The sequence below is a fragment of the Pelodiscus sinensis genome, chromosome 1 (assembly GCF_052426305.1).
Source record: "Pelodiscus sinensis isolate ZL-2025 chromosome 1, ASM5242630v1, whole genome shotgun sequence".
In the NCBI taxonomy this organism is placed as follows: domain Eukaryota; kingdom Metazoa; phylum Chordata; order Testudines; family Trionychidae; genus Pelodiscus; species Pelodiscus sinensis.
The window spans coordinates 196,975,928-197,002,545 of NC_143052.1; the positions used below are offsets into that span (position 1 = coordinate 196,975,928).

General features: G+C 43.1%; 1 protein-coding gene across 2 annotated transcripts in view; it reads left to right on the top strand.

The window, feature by feature from the left end:
• The window catches only part of TRAPPC10 (trafficking protein particle complex subunit 10), a 99,766-nt gene that overhangs the window by 26,737 nt on the left and 46,411 nt on the right, over nucleotides 1-26,618 (top strand). Inside the window, exons 2-8 of one of the 2 annotated variants that reach the window (XM_006137887.4) lie at nucleotides 2,905-2,986; nucleotides 3,619-3,754; nucleotides 7,069-7,265; nucleotides 13,873-14,068; nucleotides 15,764-15,875; nucleotides 17,020-17,267; nucleotides 23,501-23,647. In XM_006137887.4, the coding sequence (XP_006137949.2) occupies nucleotides 2,905-2,986; nucleotides 3,619-3,754; nucleotides 7,069-7,265; nucleotides 13,873-14,068; nucleotides 15,764-15,875; nucleotides 17,020-17,267; nucleotides 23,501-23,647 (1,118 nt within the window). Of the gene's footprint in view, nucleotides 1-2,904; nucleotides 2,987-3,618; nucleotides 3,755-4,930; nucleotides 5,489-7,068; nucleotides 7,266-13,872; nucleotides 14,069-15,763; nucleotides 15,876-17,019; nucleotides 17,268-23,500; nucleotides 23,648-26,618 lie in introns of those variants that run through there. The other variant, XM_089774376.1, reaches the window with a different exon arrangement.

Consider the following 26,618-nt stretch of genomic DNA (forward strand, 5'->3'; position numbering starts at 1 on the left):
AATATCCAAATCCCCTATTTAGGTGCAGAACACAAATTACTTTTCCTCCTTTTGGTACTTTAGGTGGTGGTGACTGATGGTTCCTTACTCTTTACTAAAAAACTAAACTAAGAAACATATGTTCTGAGCTATGTTATCAATCCAAAATGTGATTTATGAACCAAATTAAAAGATGACTGGTTCTCAAGTTCCTAGGCGTTAAGGCAAAATAAGGAAAGGCTGGATATGTAAGTGTTAGCGTGAACTAAGAAGAAAGAAAACTCCTTTACAGGATGAGGTTGTACTATATGCTTAGTAGTGATCGTTCAAGTTGAGAGGCAAAGAATCCGCCAACACTTACAAGTCCATTCCTTCATTAATTCAGCTTATGATGCTTTGGAATGACATTATCCCCAATCTTAACTACATCAGGCTTTTTTCATTATGTTGTAGATTTTGGATCATCTTGTTTGGTTTTATAGGTCTAAAATTTGACCCATTAAAATTTCAATCTGGTAGGTACTGTAATTCAAATTGTGTTCATTATTGATTAAATTTAGTCTCTTATATCAAATATACAATTTGAATCTACTCTGACCTGCAATATTGATGCCATTTTAATGGAGGGGTGGTGCTTAAATGATTGAAAGAACAATGTACTGAATGGAAAAAATCAATAGCTGACTCATGCGCTATTTTAAAAGCAAGCAAAATTAATATGTAGTAATTAGAAGATAAAGTTGCTTGAAAGTAAACTTCTGTTCTTGAGGTTTGAAGTTTATAGGATGTGAACTTTTTTATTGATTTATTTATTTATTTTATTTATTTGGAATGTAACTTAAGGAGTATTGAAATAAGGGATATAGTCTTTCCTGGTTTTTGTAATACTTAAAATTGTTCTAAAACTAAGGGATTTGTTTGCTTAACTTAAACATTTTTTTAAAAAGAGGCTTAATGGTATGGATGATTTCATACTACCTCTTGTTGCCAAGTTCGTAAATATCAGCTAGCTACTGTTACTTTTCTGAAAATCCTTTACTGTTTTCTGTGCTGGATTGTAAATGTTTTCTGTTTATCTTGTTTCATAAGACCATGGATTTGGTATCTGATATGCCTTTTGTAAGCTGGTTGATGTTTTTGGATGCTGGCTTTTTTTTTCTTTAAACCAGTGATTCTCAAGCTTTTTGACCCATGGACCACCTGGCGCAATGTAAAACTTTATGCGGACCACCAGTTGCTAATGGAAACTCACCGTCCATTACATAATTTCACCCGAGCCATTTTGCTAGTGCTGGAGCAAGGGAGACTAGTTTAATTTATTAAATAGATGAAGTGCTTTACATTTCTCATGTTAGTTTATCAAACTTCATTTTAAATAAAGTAAAATATTAATTTATGTCCAACACACAAGGTTTGAATGTTTTCTTTCTTTATGGCAGGTGTGGGGAACCTTTTTTTTTTTTTTTTTTTTTTGGTCATGGGTCACCGACCTGCAGAAAAATCAATTGGGGACCACACAAGTGAAAAGCAAAACTCCAACAAAATCCTTCAACCCTCACAGATGTGGACCCCAACTGAGACACCTCACTCCTCTGGCATTCCAGCCCCATGGGGCGAGGGGAAAGGAAAGAGACAGGGAAGACTAAGGTTCAGGGCTTTCCATAGGCCAGATTTTCATTTCTGGGGTTCCGGAGTTAGTGGATTTTATGGACCACTTAGGCTCTGGGTTGGGGACAAAAATGAGAGGTTCAGTGTGCAGGACAGGGCTGCCATTGAGTAGTATAAGGATAGGGTGCAGGATCTGTAAGGGAGGTGGGGTGCAGAAGAAGGCTGGGAGTAGGGTGTCTTGCCAGAGGGAGTGAGCAGGAGCAAGGGAGGATGTAAGGAGCAACTGTGGATGTAGGAGCACGGTTGGGGGTAGGTGTCTGGCCTGGTTTGGGGCAAGGAAGGGTGCAAAAGCAGGCTGTCTGGCCAGAAAGGCGTGCTGATGGGGGAGCAGTGTGGCTGAGGGGGTTCAAGGAGATGGGGGGCAGGGTGCCCTTAGGAATAGGCCTGGGGTCAAGGTGGCTGGAGGGGTTGTTCCAGGGAAATGGAGGGGCAGGGAGTCTGGGCGTGGCACAGCAGGGCAAGGGGTGGGGTCCCACCAGGTGTCCAGGCCATGGAACTTTCCCTCCAGACCAAGCCCCTGTGGGTGCAAACCCCCGAAGGGCCCCAAAACCTCACCTGCTGCATGTGTGTGCAGGGTCCTCAGCCTCGCATCCTCCCACGGCTACTGGGTCTTGTGCAGTCCAACATGTTGAGGGGGAGGCGTTGGCTGCTCATTCACTGCGAGAGCCTGCCCAACCTGCTCCCTGCTCCGTGGGACCAACTGAAGGATGCACTGCTCTTACCATGGTGGCGACACTCCTCCACATGTAGCTCCATGGCCTGCGTGGGGGGAGGGGGGTAAGTTTGCTTGCTGGCTGTAGCTGGTGCTGTGGCCTCGTGGCTCTGCCGACCACAAGGCTGCAGTGGCAGTGCAGGCTCCTCGTGGGGGGAGTAAAAGGGGTGGATGAGCTCCCACCACAGACCATCTGGAAGGCAGCCACAGACCACTAGTGGTCTATGGACTGCGGTTTAAGAACCACTGCTTTAAACATATGACATTGGCTGTAGCAGAGTTTCTTGCAACTTCTGTGAAATTGGAATAGCTATATCAATGGTGTTTTGTAGAGAGATTCTATTAAGATGTTATTTGTAAAGCATTTTCTATACAGCAGTATTATCCTTGCATGCAGTATGAAAATCAGTCTCTTAAAGACCTAGCATGCAAGGATAATACTGCTGTATTAGTCTAGCCTGTAGACCTTTTTAAAAGCCCGTAGACTAATACATATATTTTTTTAAAAGGACCTTTTTAAAATACGGCTCTCTTTTTAATTGTAGGTGCTGGAGATCAGAATTTATTCACTTCTGTATATCCCATGCTTTCTCAGCAGCTTCCAAAAGAACCCATGGAATGGAGAAGGTAGAATATTTTTCCTGCAGTATTGCTCTATTTTACATGTTGTTGGGTTTAGAAAAATGCAGTTGATTTGACACTGTGCAGTGATTTGTGTTGAGTTTAAAAGATGAACAGAAGGAAAGATGCCTGGTTTTCAGAGCCAGTCATCACTGAATTCAGGATGTTGGGCACGGAGATGGATGTTCCCGCATTTAGCCCAAGCTAATTTTCAGAGAGATTGGCAGCAGTAAAGATTAGTTTTTTTCCGCCTTGCAGGTTGCCATGCTCTGAAGATAAGCCTGGTTCTTGCTTTAATGGGAAAGACTTAAGAACAGACTTTGAACCCTGTGAATCCCACAGCCAAAGGCCTCCTCTAATTTTGGAGGAACACTAGTACATGTAAAAGATTCTCTCTTTAAAATAAAAGCTGGAAAATTTCCAGCCCTTCTCCTTGAAAACTGAATATCTTATTTTAAGAGAAAACAGGTTATTATTTTTTGAGTTCATACAAATCAAGCCACAGAGAACATAGATAAGTTTTGTGAGTTGTTTTTTAAAGCTATATTTTAAATAAATGTTTGCCTGTCATTTCTGTTTTTATAGTTTTACTGCTTATATTAATTTCCAATTTTAATTAAAAAAAAAATTCTGTATAGGTCTTATGGACGTGCTCCGAAGATGATTCATCTTGAATCTAATTTTGTTCAATTTAAAGAGGAGCTCTTACCCAAAGAAGGGAACAAGGCTCTCCTGACTTTTCCCTTTCTTCATATTTATTGGACAGAATGTTGTGTAAGTATTATGAAAAATATTAAATGGGAGCCATGCATGTAGTAAGGTATATGAGTGGGACTGAAGGTAAAATAATCTCTAGATTATCCCAGGTTGGTAATTGGGACCTGCTGATACAGTATCCTATCCCCTTACTCCTGTTGATCACATTGGTTACCTCTAGGGTCACTAATGGGGGTGAGTGGGAATTGTACAGTGTTAATATAAGACAGGTTTGATGTTGCCAGATGGGACTTAAGTAAGATGAAGCTTTAGGGCAACTTAAGTTTCTCAAGTGCATTATATCACTAGGGTAATCAACATGTGTAATTTGATGGAAGATGAGGTGTAAAATGTTATGCAGTGTACTAAAACTAGTAGACTAGGAAATCACGGATGTGCAGATCTGTCTTTGCTAAAGTAGGAAGTTAAGGAGATCTGGGAATTATGGCTCCTGATAGTGGGAATCAGAAAGTAAGGATGGTAAAATCAATGCTTGCAAGTATTGATGTGGACTAAATAAAGGAAAAATCCTGTGCTAACCATCTAAAGTTACTTGAAAAGTTAACAACAATAAAGGTAAGGTGATTACAAGACTTTAAAGCTTTTTATAAAAGCTACAATACTAAGTAACTAATATTGACCATGTTTTATGGTATGGACTAAAAAGTAATTAAGCAACACCCAAGTCTTACTGCAGGGCAACATGCATGACTGCACAGTTTAATGCGGAGCACCCTGGAAGTCTGTTTTGGGAACAGTCATATTAGTAGATTGGTTTGAAGGAGACAGTAGCTAATGACTTAGTGACAGTTTTAGTAAACACTAGAGGTGGGTGAATAACACCAAAAATCCTGCAAGTTTCTACTTGTAGCTTTTTTACTTCACTGCTGTCCCCATACAAAACTTCTTTTGTTTACCTTCCGCGACAGTTCGAATAATCAAATCATTCTTGAAGTGCTCATGAAAAGTAAATATTAACTTGCCCACAAGGGATGTTAAATATCGATTAGTTGAATAGTTGATTAACCTCATGAATTCTTATTGGTTACTTGACAATTCGATAGTCCCTGGGGGCAGGGGTCGGCAGTCATTGTGCTCCAGCCCTACTCTTGAGGAGCCCCCTGTATCCGAGGTATTAGTCCCAGGTAAGGAGTTGGTCTGAGAGAGAAGCCAGTTTAAAAACTAGCTCCTCTCATGGACAAGTTGCTTGTGTCTCTGTGCTGCTGCCTCTGATAGAGGTAGAAGCATAGAGTGGCAGCAGCCCCTGGCTGGGGCTGGGGCTGGGGCTGAGCTCCTGGACCTGGTGAGAGCCAGAACTGAGCCAGGATGCCTGCCCACCTGGCTCCTAATACACTTCCAGTGCAGCTGGCGTAGTCCCAAACCCAGTGTGAGCCAGGACTGAGCTGGGTTGCTGGTCAACCTGCTAAAAAAAACTTACTGGCTAGGGGATAGAAAATTCATGTCTATAGCATTAACAGATAAGCTTTTGCGTATTGGTTAATTGACTACACTATCACATCCCTATTGCCCACTTGCGCATTTGAACTGTAAATTATATTTACAGCAGTAAGGATAGGATTTCCAAAAACCTCTTCTGAGACCTTTGGCATAGTGGAAACTAAACTTCACAAGGATCTCACAATGTCTTTAGCAGCAACACAATGTATCCATGTCCCATTATGAAAATGGGAGAATTCATGCAGCCAGTAAATCGGAAGCTCATGTGCTAGAAGAATCATGTGTTAGACAAAGGTTAGTGATCCAAAATGGAGAATATTTGAAACGCCTTAATCTTGCTTATCTGCAATGTCTCCTTCACTGGAAGTTAACCTCGTTACAGGAAAAACGCTCATACTATAAAAAGAAACTAAGCTGCTGATTTGTGACCAATCTTAACTAACCTAACACAGCTTTGCATTGTGAATATTCATAGCAACATATTCATAGTTGATCTGTAGAAAGAAAATTGCAGAAAATTATTTCAATGGTTTAAATGTAAAGTCACTGAAGATACTAACAACCTATAAACTTTCTAGTACAGGCAGTCCCCGGGTTACGTACAAGATAGGGACTGTAGGTTTGTTCTTAAGTTGAATCTGTATGTAAGTTGGAACTGGCGTCAGCCGCTGCTGCAACTGATCAGTTTCAACCGCGGCTGAATCTGGACGCCAGTTCTGACTTACATACAGATTCAACTTAAGAAACGCAGGCGTCCCCAAGTCAGCTGCTGCTGAAACTGATCAGCGGCTGATTCCAGGAAGCCTGGGGCAGAGCAACTCTGCCTCGGGCTTCCTGTAGTCAGCCGGTGGTCAGTTTCAGCAGCGGCTGACTTGGGGACGCCTGGGGCAGAGCAGCTGGGGTGCTGCTGGATTGCTCCAGTAGCGCGGGTCCTCGGCGCTATTGGAGCAACCCAGCAGCACCCCAGCTGCTCTGCCCCAGGCGTCCTGATTCAGCCGCTGCTGAAACTGACCAGCAGCGGCTGAATCAGGATGTCTGGGGCAGAGCAGCTGAGGTGCTGCCGGGTTGGTCCGGAGCGGCGTTGCAGGACCAACCCGGCAGCCCCCAGCTGCTCTACCCCAGGGGTAGGCAAGAAAAGCCTGGTCTGCTGGGGGGGGGGGGGGGGGGGGGCGGCGCTAGCTGCACCCCCCTCCCCCCCCAGCAGACCAGGGAGACGGGGGTGGTGGGACCGCCCAAGTCCTCCACGGCTTTGCTCTGTCTCCCTGGTCTGCTGACCTGGGAGACGCGGAGCAAAGCTGCAGAGCACGCGGGCAGCGGGACAGTCCAGGCTGTCCCGCTGCGGGCGTTCTCCAAAGCTTTGCTCCCCGTCTCCCTGCAGACCAGCAGACGAGGAGCAGCTTTTCTCACCCCGGAGGACGGGGGCGGTGGACCGCGGCGCATCTGGGCGTCCCGCCGCTCCCGTCCTCCGGGGCGAGAAAAGCCCTGTTTGTAACTGCGGATCCGACATAAGTCGGATCCGCGTAACTCGGGGACTGCCTGTAGTGTTCAAAAACCTAAATGCCACAGCACTGTTGGTGTAAAAGAATCAGAAAATGAAAGTAATCAGTCTAGTTTCATTTTTCTTAGTTGAGTTGAGTTCTAAATTTCAAGGAGATGTTCAGGGTAAATTTGACTTTTTTTTGTTTTCAATAGTCTAATCAAGTAAGCAATTAAAAGAATAAAATCTTACCTTGACTTTGTTCTTGTTTCCCTTTTTAATAATGTCACTGATTCAATTTTGATGTTAATTTTTTTCATTTATTTAAAAAAAAAAAGCCTTTAACATTTTTCCAGATTGTCATTTTTATTTGCTAATTGATTACTTATAATCGCAGGACACAGAAGTGTACAAAGCTACAGTAAAGGATGACATCACCAAGTGGCAGAACGTTCTGAAGGTTCACAGCTCTGTGGATTGGCTAATTGTGGTGGTTGAGAGTGATGCAAAAAAAAAGAACAAAACGAACATCCTTCCCCGAACATCTATAGTAGATAAAATAAGAAATGACTTCTGTAACAAGCAGAGCGACAGGTAAGGACTTTTTGGAAATATTGTTTTAATAGATCCAGGTTCTCACTTCAAAGAATAGTAACTTCCCTGATGACTAACAGTAAGTGCATGGTTTTGGTAAAATGTATACACTTTCTCAAAATATGTAGCAATGGAGAAAAAGATTTGCTGACTTACTGCGAGGAGGCCCCTTATCACGCCTGCCCCTGGGCCACCTGGGACTTGGCCGACTCGACCTGACCCAACTCGGAATTAGTAGCTGTTTGGGATTAAAAATAATAAAATTTCTGTAAGGGCTACAGTTAAATTTGGGCTGTTCTCCTCTTCCACAAAAGGTAAAAGGCTTTAAGCATATGAAAGCAAACTTTTTTTTGTAGATGCAGATTCAGAATGAATGAAGTAACCAAAATCAATTTTCAGAACTTCAAATCTTTGTTTTTCCAAGATTTATGTAAACCCACCGCCAGCGGAGAAGCACAAGAGTTAAATCTTAAGCCATGTCTACACTACAGAATTAGGTCAACTTAAATTTTATCGCTGATCATAAGTCCCTTTAATGACATTGGTGAAGCACATGCAGAGTCATTGTTCTTGCATCGTCACTAACCATTGCGTCAGGGATAGCTGTCTTTCCACCCCCTGCCACCTAGAGTTTTGGGAACAGATGACGGTTCACCATGCTTGCCATTACAGGATGAAGTACTTCTTGTTCCTTCATTCCATGGGCTTTCTACTTCATTCTTTACTGTTTTTTCAACAGCCTGTATAAACTGCATCCACCATCTCTACCTGACAGCATAATTTCTGAGCTGTAGAACAGTTTGATCATGAACACAATGTGGCTGCTCTTGCAGTATTTCACGAGCTGCAAAACAGTCAGTCGCCAATGCCTGCCCATCTGTCTGCTGTGGAAACATAATTCAAAATTATTGGTGCTGCTCATGGACCAGCTTGCCATGGTGGACCATCAGTACTGGACTCTAGACACAAACGCTGAGTGGTGGGATCGCATTGTGATAAATGAAGCTTCAGGGGGTAGTTGCGTTGGTCTGTACAGGATAAACTTAAACAAATGATCTGGTGGCACTTTATAGACTAAATAAAACATGTAGATGGTGGTATGAGCTTTCGTGGGCACAGCTAATGACCCTTCATCTGACTGGTCATCTGAAGTGGGCTGTGCCCACGGAAGCTCATGATATCATCTACATGTTTTGTTAGTCTATAAAGTGCTACCAGACCGTTTATTGTTATTAATGTATGGGATGACGGAGTGGTTGCAGAACTTCGGTAAGCACAAAGCCACCTTCCTGTGTAGCGCTCACCCTGGCACAGAATGAGAGCTGTCCTCACTGAAAAAGTGTGCAATCACTGTGTGAAATCTGACAACTTCAAACTGCTACCAGTCAGTTGCAAATGAGTTTGGAGTTAGAAAGTCCATTGTATAGGCTGCAGTGATGCAAGTGTGCAGGGCCATTAATTGCCTCCTACTTTGAAGGACTATGAGAATCACTAATGTCTAGGAAATAACCGATGACTTTGAAGCATGAGATTCTCTAGCTATAAGGGGCTGATATATCCCTATTTTGGCCTCAGACCATCTTATGACAGTGTATATGAACTGAAAAAAACTATTTCTCCATGGTCTTGCAAGTGCTGGTGGATCACCAGGGTTGACTGTTTGACATCACTGCAGAGTGGTCTGGGAAGGTGCATGTGCAAGCATTTTTCAGATTGGCAGGGTGTTGCTCTGTACTGGCCCTTTAAGGAATTGAGACCTAGAGTCAGGAGGAAGCCCAGCTGCGGCAGCTAACGAGGGCCTGGCTGGAGGCCATATAGAGCAGCTCCTGGGAGGAGGAGGAGAGACCTGCCTGAAATGGGGGAGGCTTCGGCGTAGCAAACCCAGGCTACCCGGCCTGAGGCCCTGGGCTGCAAGGAGACAGTCATGGAGGGCAGGGCTCACATGGAAGCAGCCCTAAAAGGCCAGGCTGCAAGGAGTAGGGTTGTCAGATGGTTGAAACAAAAATACTGAACCCCCCCCTCCCAAAAAAAAACACAGGGAAAAAATTCTGTTGCAGGAAAAAGGGGGACCAAAGTTGTTGGGGCGGGGGGAATTAAAATAAAACAGTATGTCCCCTTTAAGAGTGCATGTAGCGATAAGAACAGGGGAGTGGTTGAGCACTAAGACCCAGGGCTTCCCCTTGGTTGGCAGCCATCTTCCCCTGCAGCCTTGCAGAACCAGGTAAGCATGGGGGCTGGGGGTGTTGGGAGCTGGTGGGGGAGGGAGAGGCCGGGCGCTGAGTGTTTATAGGGTTGCTAGGTGCCTGGCATTTTCGCCTCCCGGCCGGGGAAAAGTCAAAAAGTACCAGACATTTTAGGTGTCCAATATCTCTGAATTTTTTTCCTCCAGACAGGAGGCAAAAATACTGGACTGTCTGGGGGAGTTTGAGCCAGGGAAGCCCCAGGCCATAAGTCTGCAAGGCAGGGTTGCAGGAGGCAATCGGGCAGGCAGAGTGGGAGAAAAACTGGGGGTCCTAGGGAGTAGGGAGGACTCTGAAGGAGGAGTGGAGGAAGAACAATGACACCCCCTTCCCCCCCCCGGAAGGAGGCTCAGACCAAGATCAGAGTGGTCACTGCCGGAGGGCAGTGCCCGGAAGAGAACACCTCACCCAAAAGAGTCGGAGCCACCCTGAGGGAAGGAGCTGTGCGGAAAGTGAGTTGAACCCGCTACAAGACACTGGGCTATTCAGAAAGCTGCACACTGAGACTTTCTTTCCAGAGCAGAGCATTCCAATAGGGTATCTGCAAATGTCCATAGTTATCCTTGGAAACCCCGCCGACACCTTATTCCAGAATAATTGTGTGTTTTGTGTATGCATGTCACAAATTAAGACTCACGTTTAATAGCCGCATAAACCAAAAATTGTAGAACGGGGATATCAGGGTTCAGGCTTCCCCTCAGGCTTACAACCCATTCATCATCGGGGTCGCCTACCCCAAAATCACCCCTCTCCCCCTGTACTCTTTAATTCAAAGTCTCAGACCGTCCTGTCCTCTGAGTGCTCCTCCCCGTTGCCCGACGGCTCAATCCACCTTCCGGCTAGTCCCTTGTTGGTGCTGGACATAATCCGGGGTCTACCTCCCTCCAGGTTCCGGCGTGGGGTCCTGCCTGCCTGCCAGGATGTTCTCCTCAGGCGGAGACTCTGCCCACAGCTTGCTGGTTCACCCCCGCATTGCTGTGGGCTTCTTCCCCCAGGCCCCTCTCCTTTTCATTCTGGCTCTCCTTCTTCCCTCCCTCCAGGCCGGTGTCCCGGCCTTTTGAATCCCCCTCCAACCCTAGCCCCGCCCCCTTACCTGTGGGGCGCAGGCTGATGATGTCATCCGGTGTCTCTGCACAGCCAGCTCTCCCAGCCCAGCTGGTGTATGCGCGTTGCGATCCCGCTTGGACTTGGCAGGAGGAATCCCCCTCTTTGCGGGTGAGCTCCCTTTTTGTAATTTCCGCTTACTCTGGCCCCGCGGGGGGTCGGAGAGTGCGGGGGGCCGAGGCCTCCGTTGCGTCGGAGCCTGGCGCCCCGTCACAGGGGATATAACAAAAAGAACAGTTTCACAGTTAGGACTCTCATGGCTGGATATAACTTCAGCTTTCATTGGGAAACCAGTCCTTAGCCCTGGAGTGCCTGTGTTGTTACAAGGGTTCTGAAAGATATGCATGCATTGGAGGCGTTTGGGGAGGGCATGGACTGGAGTTCAGTAGTGGTTGAAGAGAACTGGATACACATTTGCTGTGATTGGAGGCTGACGAGGCACTTGAACATCTGTCAGCTCCTTGAGGAGCTTTATTATCTCTTCCTCCCTGTGTCCTTTCCTGGCTATCCAACCGTAGTCTTTCATTAATTATTTCCCTCCTTGCAATTGTTTCACTCTTCTGTATCTGTTGACTGCAACACCTCACAAACTGTGTTGTGTCTTACTCCTCCTGGGTTGCCACCTTATCTGATGGATGCACTCCACTTGTGTCCAGGAGTATAGTCTCAAGGGCTTGTGTGGAGGCCAAGAAAAGGCAATGACTAAAGACAGTATTCTGTGTGCTCACAGCTGTGAATGACAAATTACATGCACACCTTTCTAGCTGTCCTTTGACTAGCACAAGTTGTTGAGAGTCCCAGTTTTGGTGAGTTTACAGGGAAGGAGAGAAAAGGGCAGGAAGGGACAAAAAGTGGTTTGTGAAGGTAGTTACTGTAAGCATCTAGGGAGCCTATTCTGAATATTTGTACCCTTTTCTACAGGTGAAGGCCATATCTTTTCTCCAGGGAAGATCAATGCTGCTGCAATCAATATTTGAGTTTGATTTAGTGGGTCTAGTTAAGACTCACTTATCAAACTCATAGGATGCCCTTGTCAGTGGCTGGTACTCTTGGTCCTGCAAGGACTAAGCCTCCCACTGTGGAGATGGCAGGAAAACTTAGATCAAGGTACCTCAACTCCAGAGATGTAATTAACTGGAGTTGTGCACCTTGATTCAACGTTCACCTTTGGTATAGACCTGACCTTTGGTAATAAGGGTAACTCAGAATGCAAGGATGCATCTCCTGCATGCATGTGTCTTCAGACTGGCTCTGAGTAATGCCTATCTGTGTGTCGCTCTGGTCCCTGCAAAAATAGAGTGGGACTGCAAAAGTTCCAACAGCAGAGGGAGAAACAGAGCAATTTTCCCAAGGAACTTCCTTCAGAGGATTGCAGAATGCCTACAGGAATGTTTCCTAGAGGTCATTCTGGAGGATTCCAGAGACATCCTGTGTACATTAAACTTTTTTCTGCCATGGCCCCACTATAGATGGACAGGCTCTGTTAGTTTCTCTCCCTTATGCTACCTCTACCATATAACAAAGTACATGAGAGCTCAGTTGCCTTCCACTGTTCAGTATCAAAGCAAAATGAGCACTTTACCAGAGCTCCCCTCTCCTGCATCCTATGTGCTGAGACTATCTAGGACCCTCCAGATTGGAAGACTCCTAACTCTCCATGCCACCAGCTGACCCTGCCATGTGCTCCACATCCATCACTTCCCAACTAGTTAGTGTAGACAAGGCATTAGTTTGAACCACTACTTTCCTACCAGTGTTAAATGTTTTTTTCCCTCTGTACTGCATCAAATTCAATTTTCGAAGCTTTTGTTATTTTAAGAAAAATACAGTGATTATCACAACCTTTTCCTGTTTTGGAAGCGGGGAATGAGATTGGAGAAATCACCATTTCAAATCAATTTAGCATAGTTTACTTTTTAACTAAGAGCAAAGAATCTTTGTGTAAAGAATGAATGACAACATGTTCCGTTGCAACATCAGGTGTGAACACTCCTGAGATGTAAATCTAAGTTGACAGTGTGACTATGTAGTATGTTGTCAGCTTCATGTTTGTATTTGGATACCATCGGCCTCTTAAATTTATGGTGGCAAATAATCAGAATTAAATGAAGCCGAGGTAGTTCAATTTCAAATGGTCTATCTTGGATTGAAAATTGTATAGCAAAATAACTTTGTTTTCCATAATTGGGAACTCTGAATTGGGAAGGGGATTTCCTTCTGGCTATGTCTAGAATACAGGATCCTGGAAGAACTCAGCTGCATCTAGGGAACTTGTCTGCTCTTCCACAAAAAAAAAGTGGTAGAGCAGATGCGCTCTTTTGGAAGCCCTGTCTTCCTCCTCCTATGAGGAAGAAGGGCTCTTCCAAAATTTGGCCGAGTGTAAACGGGCCAAATTTTGGAAAAGCCTCCTCCGAAAAAACAATCAGAAAAAGGTACGTAAATTGCGGAGTGCACTTTGCGTACCTTTTTCTGATAAAGCCCTGTAATGAATACATAGTCTCTGTCTGCAAGGGTTTGTTACTTTTTTGAATATTAATTAGAAAATCACAGGACGAAGCCTGTCCCGAATGTGAGTTCTCAAATGACTTTCACAGACTACAAGGGAAGCTGTGGGAGTCCCATCATGTGGAACATTTGAAATAAAAAAGAAACCCAACAACCTTACAGAATCTACTGTAGGAATATTTTTGCCTTGTCCCATGACAGATGGTCTAGATGTGAACTTATAGTGTTTTCTTTGTTACATAGAAATGACTTTCTTGGAATGACTTTAGCTATTGCTCTGCTAGCAATCTTTCCAAGCATAGCTTTTTTTTGTGTTAAATGTAAACATACATACTGATTTAAAAATGTCCCTGTTTTTTAAATTCTCCTGCCTTGTGGAACACAGATTTAAATTTCTTTCTAAGCCTGTGATAGAAGTGTATGTTTGGAAGGTAGATCATCCTGCCACTCCTGACCAGTGTCAGGACCCTCTCAGCCTTCCTCCCGAGTCTAAGTGCTTCCTTTCTATCTACAGTATGCTCAAGGCTGTTCAATATTCATTATAATTTTAAAACTACTATGTTACATTCATTGACTGTGTCCTTAGCTCATACCATTACTTATTAATAAAACTCTTGAATTGATATTGAATGGAAATCTGAGCTCCCTTATGCCTTCCATTTTACACTGTTTATAGTATTTAATTGTAGGGGTTAAGATTTTTTTATGTATGGATGTTACTTTTTATTCCCACAAAATTTCTGTCAATATCTTTACAGATGTGTGGTACTGTCTGACCCCTTGAAAGATTCTTCCCGTTCTCAGGAATCCTGGAACGCCTTCCTGACAAAACTTAGGACTCTGCTTCTCATGTCTTTTACCAAAAATCTAGGCAAGTTTGAAGATGATATGAGAACTTTGAGGGAGAAGAGGACTGAGCCAGGATGGAGTTTTTGCGAGTATTTCATGGTCCAGGTATAGGCTCTAAAGAAGAAGTTTAAAAAAAAATTAGTCCTTTATTTTGTCGAAATCATTCTTCTTTTGGATGTATCTTTTTAGATCAAACTCTCCTTTTAAAAAGATAGGAAGATTAGTATTATGGCAACACTTTTAACTATTATGGCCTGCTATGTTCACCTGCAAGATCTGTTCAGACTTCTGCGTCTTATGCTATGGATTACTTGGGAACACATATTTTTTTACAAGCATTTTATTAGTTGTTTCCTTGCCTTTTGTGTGAAAGGTGTCTTAAAAATTCAAATATACTTAGGCTATGCAAATGAACTCTTATAGTTAAAATAATATATCAATATGCTGTACTTTATTTATGTATTTATTTATTAATTAATTAAAGCATTCTTTTGCATAGATTATCAGAGTATAAATGGACCTTGGTCTTATGCCTGAAAATGGAATAATGTAATTCTCTGGAAAGAATCCTGGTATCAGATACATTTCCAGATTTGGATGGTTTCTAAATGTATGGGATTTACTATTAATAAACATTCAAACACTTACAGGAAAAAAACACACGTTCAAATTATGACATTAGTGATTGATTTGATTATAATATTTCTCTTAAAGTATTTCTCTCCCATGTGTCATGCCATATAGTACTGAATTTTTACATTGTTAGATTGGTCTCACTACCTCTTGAGACTCACTTCTGCTTATGTAATACAAAAGTAGGTGGTTGGACAGGAAAGATCACATTAAGGTGGAGTTAAGGGTGAAAGTACATACCATAATTTAGGGTAAAACACAGTATAACAATGGTGTTGTAATTATCCCGAATCCAAGTATGTTGAATGCAGCAAATTTATCAGTTAAAAAAAAATCTAAACGTGTTAAAGCCTTTACTTTGCTTATCATGACAAGTGGGGAAGAGAAGAAAAATAAATTCAGTTTAATCTGGAGCCAGAAATACTAAATATCTTCATAGTCATACGACCATATGCTGAAGTTCAAAGTCTTTGCATTATTTTGTTAACCCTGTTCAGGATGGGAGGAGAAATGACATGAAGTGCTAAATTTCTTAAATAAACTGTTTAATTTTAACCCTTAAACTCATTAATAGATTTACTTGTAAATTCACAGAAAATTTATTCAACTCAGTAAGTGCTGTTATTTGGGGGATAATAGGTGGAATTTGTCAAACAGAACAGATGTTGAATCCTCACTTTTGAGGTTAAAATTCAACTTTTAATTTTGGAGCTACTATTAATGTTTCCTTAATACAGATAGAATGAATAAATTATAAGTGCATCAGTGTTTTCTGAAGAGATGGGTTTTCATGAGCTTCCTGAGAGTTAAGGCTTGTTCTAAATATTTTATTGTAGTGAGTCAGGGCTTGTCTGTATGGAAAAAATGGTCCAGTATAACTGTACCATTATAACTTTCCATGTGGATTGTCTTACTGTAGTTTAGTTTTTTTCCCATTTAGCTTTGGAAGCAGTATAGGCTAACCTGGAAAAAGGCATTCTTGTTCTGGAATAAGAGGATCCACATGGGGAATTAGAGCATTATAGTTGTAACATGACCTTGTCCTGCGTATTGATGTCCTTTGAGACAAGATTGGAGAAGTGCTTTTGTGTGTGTTAGTTCTTAAAATCCACATTGACTACAACACCTTTTGATAGTTTGTACCTTTCTTTGCCTTTGTGTTAAAAGGAAGAACTGGCCTTTGTCTTTGAGATGCTGCAGCAGTTTGAAGATGCCTTGGTGCAGTATGATGAGCTTGATGCATTGTTCTCTCAGTATGTTGTTAACTTTGGTGCTGGTGGTAAGTATTTAAATCAGCAAGTGAATATGTGCAGCAGATTAGTTACTCACTCTGTTCTGCTCAGGACCAGATTAAAGTAAGAGGGGTCCCTAAACATAAACTATATTGCTTTGCCATTCCCTTGCCTGGGATGGCAGCTGATTTCAATTAAGTTGAATGAGAGAGTTTGTGCTACTTGGAGCTGTTTCATGCTCTCTCCTGATTGAGACAGGCAACAGTTGTACTCTGGTCATGTGTTTGTGTTTTTCTTTGCATCCATGAAACAAAACTGGGGCCCTAGGCATGGGTTTAAAGTACCTATATCTTGACTTGGCCCTGGTGCTGCTGCTTTTTCCTACAGCTTGCTTTCGAGTCATTAAATAATGCTATTTTGAAGGTTTCCCGATTAAATAATGCTATTTTGAAGGTTTCCCGTTGATTCTAACACTGTTTTTTAAACAACACACATGATTACAGACTGCCTGAGGCATTGACTAAAATGTGGCTTTCAAATTAGATATTGTAAAGAATTCTAGACACTGCAGTTATGTCATGCCTAGTTGATGCATATGCATATAATTCTTTTCATATATTTAATATAAATTACTTCCTACAAGCAGCATGAGGCTTGAGAATTCATTTCATTTTGATAATACTACTGGATACACACCTCCTTTGGAAAGTGTCATGTAATGTGAAAGCCATTTTTGTCTAAGATGTTGTGGTATTTCATAATTCAGCATGAGGTGCTCAGATATCACTAAGTGTAGATCTAAAAATACAAAGGTATATGGACCACATAACATGTTACTTAGCATAGTAGTGGGAGAGAGGCCGATATGCAATAAGCATGGGAGACACTTGTTATGGTGAATTGTAATTAATGGATGCTCAGATACAGACAAAGCTGAGTAACTTTAACTTCACTTAGGTTTACTTTAATCACTCAGAAATGCATTGTAAACCAATTCTTACAGCTGTCAGGCATTTAGGTCAACATTTTGGAAATTGGGAGCCTACATTTAAGTATCCACAGTAAGTAATGGGAGGTGTGGGTGCCATAGGCTGTTGATATGGTTGAGTTAGTTGCCCAACATTATTGTGGGCTTGAAAAAAGTCTTATTTATAACATGGATTTGTATAATAACTGTCTTTGTTTACTTAGATGGAGCAAATTGGTTGACCTTTTTCTGCCAGCCAGTGCGGAGCTGGAATGGATTGATTCTTCGTAAACCAATAGATATGGAGAAACGAGAGCTGATTCAGAATCAAGAAGCCACTCTATTAGACTTGCGCAGTTACCTGTTTTCTCGCCAGTGCACATTGCTGATCTTCCTGCAGAGACCGTGGGAGGTGTCCCAGCGAGCTCTAGAGCTTCTTCACAACTGTGTGCAGGAGCTTAAGCTGCTAGAAGTGAGTTAATGTAATATAATGCATTATTTGTTTTATATCTTTTAATAATTACATAGGTTTCTGTCCAGTTGTTTAACTGCTGACACATTTAGCACTGTGTGCTGTCAATATAATGCTATGAAGGTTGATAATTGTAATATTGCCACAATTCATGTGACAGTTTTAAAACAAATCCCTACATGTGAGGCTCATTACCTGTGTGGTGAGAGCGTCCCAGAGCTGGAGCACCAGCCAGAGTCCAAACACCTGCTCAGCAGTGAAACAATTCTGCAGACTGAGCCCCGCAAGCCTGAGTTGGCTGGCATGTGCTACCCATGGATTTTTCTTGCTGGGTAGCCACACATTTGGAGACTGCTTAAAGATTTGATTTCCTGGAGGCAGTATTATGATTGCATTGTATTGATAAAATATTCTGAGCATTATCAAAAAAACTAATATACATTTACTATGAAGCTGATTAAAAAAAACAATGATGAGCTCTGTAGCATCTTAAAGTCTAACGGATTTATTTAGGCATAAACTTTTGTCAATAAAACCCACTTTGTCAGATGCATGGAGTGGCAATCACAGAGATTTGGAGCTACCTCTCTTTCCTCACTTTCCTATCAAAAGAAGGAAGTTGCTTATCAAGAGTAGGCCCAATGTTAATGAGGCCAATTCAGTCAGGGTGGATGTGGCTCCCTCCCAGCAGTTGACAGGGAGGTGTGAATACCAAGAGAACCATTTAGTGAGAGAAGCATTATTCTAAGTCCTTATTCAGTCCTAATGTGATTGTGATGAATTGCAAAACTGCTGTTTCTCTCTTTCCTCTGGTTTTCAAGTGTTTTGTAAAAAGGTGGCTACTTTTAAGTCTGTTGCTGAGTGTCCAAGAAGGTGTTCTCTTACTGGTTTTTGTATGCTACCTTTCTTGATGTCTGGTGTCTGACCATTTATCCTTTGGTGCAGAGATGATCTGTTTTGTCCAATATACATGACAGAGGGGCATTGCTGGCACTTGATGGCATATATCATGTTAGTAGATGTGCAGGTGGATGAGCCCCTGAAGGTGTGATTGATGGGGTTAGGCCCTATAATGGTGTCACTTGTATAGAGATATGTGGACAGAGTTGGTAACAGGATTTGTTGGAGAGAGATTCCTCAGTTGTGAAGCTGAGTCATTCATTTGCTTCTTGCCTGAATTCTTTACCTATGTCATGATCTATAGCCTATAATTAACTTAAATAAAGTAACACATATAGCTGTGTAAGAAATCGGCCTGGAAAGCTGTCAGCTCCCTTCATAACACCTTTTTTGGATGTGGGTGTGTCTGAGTGTATGTGAAGGAGTATCGTCTACTGCAGTGGTCTCCAATGGGGGTGGGGCCATGTATGAGCCTGGAGGCGAGGCCACCCATACGCTGCATGCCCGGAGTTGGCGCCACCCATGTGCCATGCTCCCGGGGCTGGCACCGCAGCTGTGCTGCATACCCAGGGGTAGGGCCACCTATACACTGCACGCCCAAGGTCGGAACAGCCCATGTCCTGCATGCCTGAGCGCGGGGCCGCCACCGCCCATGCGCTGCATGCCCAGAGCCAGGGCCTGTGCCACACACTCAGGAGCTGGCAGCACCCATGTGCTGCGCGCCCAGTGGCGGGGCTGCCCATGTGCCGCGCGCCTGGGGCCGGCGCCGCCCCTATGCCACGCACCCGGGTCGCCGCTGCCATACGATGCAAGCTCGGGGCCAGCACAGCCCTCGCGCTGCTCACCCGGTGGCGGGGCCTCCCATGTGCTGAGTGCCTAGGGCTGGCGCCGCCCCTGTGCCACACGCCTGGCCTGTTGCCACCCATACGCCGCATGACCAGGGCCAGCACAGCCCTCGCAGCGCGCACCCGGGGATGGAGCCGCCTAACCGCTGCACGACCGGGGCTGGCACTGACCATGTGCTGCGTGTTGTACCAATAAAAGCAAGCAGGATCGTATGAGGGGGGATAAGGCAAAAAGCCACATTTATTGTAAAGATAATAATAAAGAATAAAGAAAAGATAGAAGCAAACAATGTTGTTTAGCTACTTATTCCTGTCACTACTTACACACACACACACACACACACACACACACACACACACACACACACACACACACACACACATATAACCATTAATTTAATCATTCATCCATTCATTCAGGTTCTGTGTATTTGTTATAGTTACCAGCCTGGAAGTTGCTTGTGACAGAATACTGGCCAGGTATTCTGTACACAAGTGATGGTAGTGGGGAGCGAAGTCCTGATCAGATGCGCATCTGAAGCTCCTGGTGGGCTGGCAGCAGAACCTTGAACTCTGACTCCATAGTCTTTTGGTCCAAACTTTATAGGAATTTCTTCCTATGCCAGTCGATGGGAATTGCTGCATCATGCTGATGTCCAGAGTGGCTGTCAGGTGCGCGTCAGTGATCTCATAGGGTGGACCTCCAGTATTTGGTTTTCTCCACTTGACACCTTTTGGTTGCACTGGCACCTGACGCCTTCTTCAGCCCTTTAATGCGGCATTCTCAGGCTGGCACCTCTCAAAACCATTCATTCATTGTCCAAGTACTCTCTCTTACATACATTCCTTAATTAATGTTTCACATACAGTATTTTGTATAATAATAACTTTACATATACAAGAGTTGTAGTTACAAAAAGTCACAAGTTTCTGGGTGGCATTTTTTAAAACATTCTCTCTCTGAGTGCTGAGTTAGTTACTGTTATAGTTACAATGTTTCACTTTGATTAGGGTTAATTGTTTCACAATGCTTTGAAGAGAATGGGCGTCAATTGTGTAACACTAAGTTTGAGAGTGCCCTGGGACACAGAGAAGGGAGCTGTTTCTGGCTACATAGTATTATATTTTTAACAGTTTTAAGTTACATGACCTAATATTACATTCCTAACCAATTATATTCTCGAGGGGCAATAATTATAAATCTAAACATTTAACAATCTTAACTAATAATAATAATAAATCTAAACACTTATATGCTTCTTCTACTTAAACTTATAGTACTTAGACTTTTAGTTGTGGGGAACAAATTATGGGGAGTCACTTCCACTTGGGGGAATCATTTTTAATACTTTAAGATGTTATCCCATCATGCGTGCCCGGGGCTGGCTCCGCCCGTGCACCTGGGGGTGGTGTTGACCCCCATCACTTGGCGGGCGCACAGAAATGGCCCAGCGGGCGCCACGGCGCCCGTGGGCACCGCATTGGAGACCACTGTTCTACTGTGTCTTAGGGTGTGTTTAAACTACAAAATTTTGTCGCTGAAACGAATGTTGACACAAGTAAGCAAAAAAATCACCAAAGCATGTTTATACTTGCTCTTTGTCTAAATTTTTAGCTTCCTCTTCAACAACATGAGCAATGCACTGTGAGTATGTATCCCACTGTACCTGGCAACACCAGCTGTCACTAGGCCCTGGTGGGAACGTGGAATGTAACACAGTGCATCTTGGGACCATGCAAAATGTCCTGTCAAGCACTGCTTTGTTTCCCAGGCCTCCGGGGTTGCAGGATTCCTTTCACACCATTTTTCCAACTGCCATTTGTTATCCACTCGTGCATCTGCAGTAAGAAAGCATGGATCTCACACTTCTCTCCTACTTTTTGTTCAGTGTTGTGAGGACAACACATTACATCAGTCTGTCAGAAGATGTCTGAATTGGAAAGGTCTGATCTGTAACTTAAAATTTAACAGTTTGTTATATTCTTTTTCAACATTGAAACATTTCCCTTAAGCCCTTTTTGCAACATATGCAGCCACTTTTCCACTGATCTTTGCAAGGCACATGCACATCTTTGCAGGTATTGTAAACATGGCGAGTGTGAGAGGAAAGGGAAGAGGGGAGTGAAGAGTGAGCACATGGGCAAAGGAACACACAGTTGTGGCTTGTGCAGCAGGTTTACAAGGAAGTACTGTCATGCTTCTTCACAGGCAAGTATATCTGTAGGAGACATCTCAATACTGAGGGTAAGGAGGGAAACCAGAGTTTAACTTTTGGATGATAGTGGCTTTTGCCCTGCTCCATACCTATTTCATCTATGAGCTGCTTTGATCCCTGCACCAGTGATTGCAGAATGGTGTGGGAGAGTATCCTGCAACAGGGGAAGAAACATGGTTGTACAGCCTTGGAACCTGCAAGAGAAAATCAGGGAGTTTCCAGAACATCTCTGCAAGATTCCATTGACATCTTGGTATGCATCAACACCCTGCTTGGACTTAATGGCTACACAAGGCTATGTGCAATTCACGAACACTGCCAGCCTCCCACTTTACAGTGCTCTGCCCCTACCTTTGCACACTCCAAACCAGTCACTCTGTGTCTCATTTCCTGCTTCCCTTCTCCTTGTGGAGCAGCTACTGAGAGTGACCATTCACCTCAGGAGTGGAGAATAGTTCCTGGCTACCTGCTCCACTGGGAGACCCTGCTGGGATTAGCACATCCTTTCTAGCTCTACGTTTCTCAGCAGAAGGTGATCTCCTGCTGACAAGCTTCTGCCTCTTATTTCTTCCCCCCTCCCCCTTAATATTTAAAAATGTTGACTTCTGTTACCAAGATACTCAGTCTACTTTGTTAGGTTTTTCGGGTTTATTGCCATCCACCCTAACCTGAATAATTTTGTATTCTTAGCAATTTTGATACTTTAATGTGTTCTAGTTATTTATTAAATGCATTGATCCTTGTATTCATTTTTGAGCTATTGCAAAAATAACCTTTTCTCATGTGTTTATCTCTGTTTTACTCCGTTATCTGTAACAAGATTTCTTACCTGACAAACTTCCTTCTATGAGGGGCATCTGTAGTCTTTTGAAATATTAAAATCTGTTGGATAATTTTTCCTTTATCCATTAGTTAATGTTTGTTAAATTTCTGTAGCTAGTTAGGTGTGATGTATCCTGACAAAAGGTGTGCTGAATCTATAGATCTTGATCTACTTTTTTTTGTCCCCTTCAGATTATTCTAACTTCACCATTTTTAAAAATACCTTTTTCATCTTCCATAATACAACTTAAAGTTCTCTCCCTCGCCTTCCATCATGGTGAGGCAGTCAAATCTAATTATAATGTGGTCATTTTATTTTCTTGGTGGCTCAACCACATTTGCTTCCTGAATTTTGTATATTTTTCTGGAAGGAGTCAAGAGTTAGTGTCCTCTTGTATGCTGCAGAGCAAGTTGTTCTAAGAATTTATACTATGTAGTATACCTTTTTTTTTTTTTTTTGGCCCCACTATGTCCTAATATGATCAGGCAGTCCCCGGGTTACGTACAAGATAGGGACTGTAGGTTTGTTCTTAAGTTGAATCTGTATGTAAGTCGGAACTGGCATCCAGATTCAGCCGCTGCTGAAACTGACCGCCAGTTCTGACTTACATACAGATTCAACTTAAGAACCCCAAGCGTCCCCAAGTCAGCTGCTGCTGAAACTGATCAGCAGCTGATTCCAGGAAGCCCGGGGCAGAGCAACTGTGCCTCGGGCTTCCTGTAGTCAGCGCTGGTCAGTTTCAGCAACGGCTGACTTGGGGACGTCTGGGGCAGAGCAGCTGGTGTGCTGCTGGGTTGCTCCAGTAGCACCGCTCCTCGGCGCTACTGGACCAACCCAGCAGCACCCCAGCTGCTCTGCCCCGGGAGTCCTGATTCAGCCGCTGCTGAAACTGACCAGCAGCGGCTGAATCAGGACGCCTGGGGCAGAGCAGTTGGGGTGCTGCCGGGTTGGTCCAGTAGTGCCCAGAGCGGCGCTGCGGGACCAACCGGCAGCGCCCCAGCTGCTCTGCCCCAGGGTCCACAACAAAAGCCTGGTCTGCTGGGGGGGGGGGCACACTAGCTGCGCCCTCCCCCCCAGCAGACCAGGGACACAGGGAGCAAAGCGGCAGCGGGGGGGGGGTGCCTTGCCTCTGAGGCTTTGCTCTGGTGCCGGACCGCTTTGCTCCCGGTGCCCCTGGTCTGCTGGGGACCGTCCCCAGCAGACCAGGGGCACCGCGAGCCAACCCGCAGCAGTGGCGGGTTCCCGCGCTTCTGAGGCTTTGCCAGAGCAAAGCCGACCAGGGGCACCGGAGCAGCTTTTCTCGCCCTGGAGCTCGAGGTGGCTGACCGCTGCCTGTGAGCTCCGGGGTGAGAGAGCCCCGTTCGTAAGTGCGGATCCGACATAAGTCGGATCCGCGTAAGTCGGGGACTGCCTGTACTCATTTCTCAAACTTATCTGTTCATTTTTCAGGTCTGTGTTCCTCCCGGAGCTTTGGATTGCTGGGTATTTTTGAGCTGTTTGGAGGTTCTACAAAGAATAGAAGGCTGCTGTGATCGAGCTCAAATAGATGCCAATGTTTCCCACACAGTTGGCTTATGGAGCTATGCCACTGAAAAGGTAAGTATGCTGATATGTTTCAGTTAGAGACTTCACTTGAAATGTGCCAAGGTTCTATGACAAACATGGACATGTTTTAACATGTATTTAGAAGTTCTTTAATACACCGATCTATAGACTATCCTGGTGTAGTACTCTGTGCTATATGACATAACCAGGCTTAAATTTTTCCCCCTGTTTCATTGGGAGGTTCCATGCTTAGCTCCTTGATGTGGGGAATGAAGAAGTGCTTCATTTTGCTAAGCAAGTGACCACTCTAGCTAATCAAGTAGTGGTGCTAATTTGCTTTGAAAGAAGCCTATAAAGTCCATCAGCTGAAAGGAGGAGGTTGCAGTGAATGTGCTGCAAGAAAACAAAACCTGAGCTGAATTGAGAACCTTTACACCTCCAGGATTGTTATCTCTATTTTGATGTTTTCCCCCAAACTTCTTGTTTGTTCTAACAGATTTACTAGAAATCTGGTAAGAGTATAGAAATTGTGGATGTTGAATAATTACAGGAGAAATAATTGATCCTTATCTTTGTTGACAATGTTTGCTTAAACAGCCTGCTTATTTGCTACTCACCCAGCTGGATGTTTTCGTATGCTTCCCCTTACACAAGGGATGAAAGTGTCTGTCAAAAGCCATTACCTGATCCTTCATTATACACTTCCATAAGCATCACCTCAGCTATGTTAACTTTAGATCCCTGCCAACAGCAAGGAAAGAAGCAGGTTGAGATTTTGTGTTACTGAAATTTCTGTGTACTATGTTAACCTTGCTTGTCTAAGTGTTTTCTTCCCCCACCTTCCTGTTTGTCTGATTTATCCACCTGCTGTGTCCTGTCAGAAATTAGACCACACTCTTTGTGGCAGGGACTTTCTTTTATTACTTGTTTTTACATAGTGGAGCACTAATCCTAAATTGGGATTGCTAGGCACTATTGTATTAACTCCTCTTACTAATAATAGTAACCATGTATCAGTTAGTCATTGTGACACAGTGGTAACTTAAATGTTAATTACTGACTTGTGAGCATTTTTTTACTGAAACTCGATCTGTAAATGACTTTATTGTTCTTGCTGCAGGTGTTAGCATTTTATGCATACCTGTGTGAATGGGAATGAGCTGTGTGAGCCGATTTCCTTCATACTGCTAGGTGGGAAAGAGGGACTGGAGAAATCTAGCCTCTGTTTTTTTGTCTTTTGTTTTTTTCCTTACCTAGTCCCATCAAAGCTTTGGTACTCCCTAACCAGGTAGGCAGTGGAGAAGAGGCTAGAGTGAAGGACTTGAGAGATGTTTTTGGTGAACTGGCATGGATGAGAAATCATACTAGACAGATTGATGATACAAGTTGAATGCTTCCAGTGGAGCCTTGTGGTTATAGCTCAAATAGTTAGTGTTTTTGGTGGTTCTTAACAGAGGCTTTCCTAAGATTATATTGGTCTGCCCCCTCACCAGATGAGTCTGAGGAACTGCAATGAATGCCAGCTGTACCCCATCTCTTCTGGTTGGTATCTTCTCAGATGACTAGCTGAAGCAAAAAAGTTCTAAAAATTCCCCAAATCTGCATGTAAATTTTAAACAAGACTGTTTGTCTACTGCTTCCACTATGGCAGGAAAATACTAAACTATGTGTTTGACAGTGGCAGGTATGTAAAGGCTATTATTCTGGCCTCATTATAAATTAAAAAAGTGGCTCCCTGCATGCACTGGCTCCCTCCTCCCTCCCTTCACCTCACCCCCAATTCCCATGCTGATATAGAGACAGCAGTGTGCGGGGAGAGAGGTGCGGAATGTAACTATGTAGGTTAACCGATGAGCTCAGGCTCATCAGTTACGTGTGTACATTATCAAATCCCTAGTATGGAATGGAGAAGATCCAGGATTAATAGCAAAACAGCAAATGAGGTGGAATTTAAAAAGTCCCTTTAGAATGATTAAAAGAAAATTAGTCCATGCACTGTGAAATTTACTACTTCATAAGGGCAAGACAAATAATGAAACCCTTTTATAAAATAGGCTGGGTAACTGGTTGATGGCTAACCTCTCTCGTTATGCTAAAATGACAGCCTAATTCTTCAGGTCAAAAAATAATCACCAGGGTTGACTGTCAGTCAGACAGTATAATTGGACACAGAATATAGCATATTACCCCAATCCAGTCCCATAATGATTGGTAATTCTTCACCTATGTCTTTAATGACACTAGTGATAGAAATATAGCCGTGTTAGTCTGGGGTAGTTGAAGTAAAATGCAGGACAATGTAGCACTTTAAAGACTAACAAGATGGTTTATTAGATCTGAGGAAGTGGGTCTGGCCCACGAAAGCTCATCATCTAATAAACCATCTTGTTAGTCTTTAAAGTGCTACATTGTCCTGCATTTTACTTTAATGACACTGTACTTGTTAAAGGAAGTACTGCTAATCATCTATTTTGTTCAGGAAGAAATGTTACACTTCCCATAGAGAATTTTATAACTCATTAGGTGTGAATTTTCAGTGTGTATATCCACCCAATCTATTCTTTGGAGACTCAGCACTTCATAGAGTTCTGTGTATTTTAATTTTTTTATTGAAAAGTAGAATACTAATTAAATATAAAAATCTGGAATTTTAAATGCTCTTGTCAATTGATAGCTGCCAGACAGATGAATGTTGTTCTATGTACATTTAAAAAAAAACCACCCTAAAATCTCTACTCCTGGGTTTGATAAGTATTGATATTTCAAGTGTTTCATAAAAATAAGTGCTAAGTGTTTACATTTGTAATGTGTTTAATACCTAAAGTTATTGACTCATAAGTTTAATTTAAGCATAGACAAGATTCCTTTCAGCTTTTCAAGTAAAAATGTGTGTCCATTTTTAGAAGGCTCCTATCTGTCCCTTTAGGAGGCAATTTTAATAAGGGTTTTTAAAGAGTTGTAATATAACAACAGTATTTTTATGAAAACATCCTTTACTGATCTATTGGGATTCATATTGTAG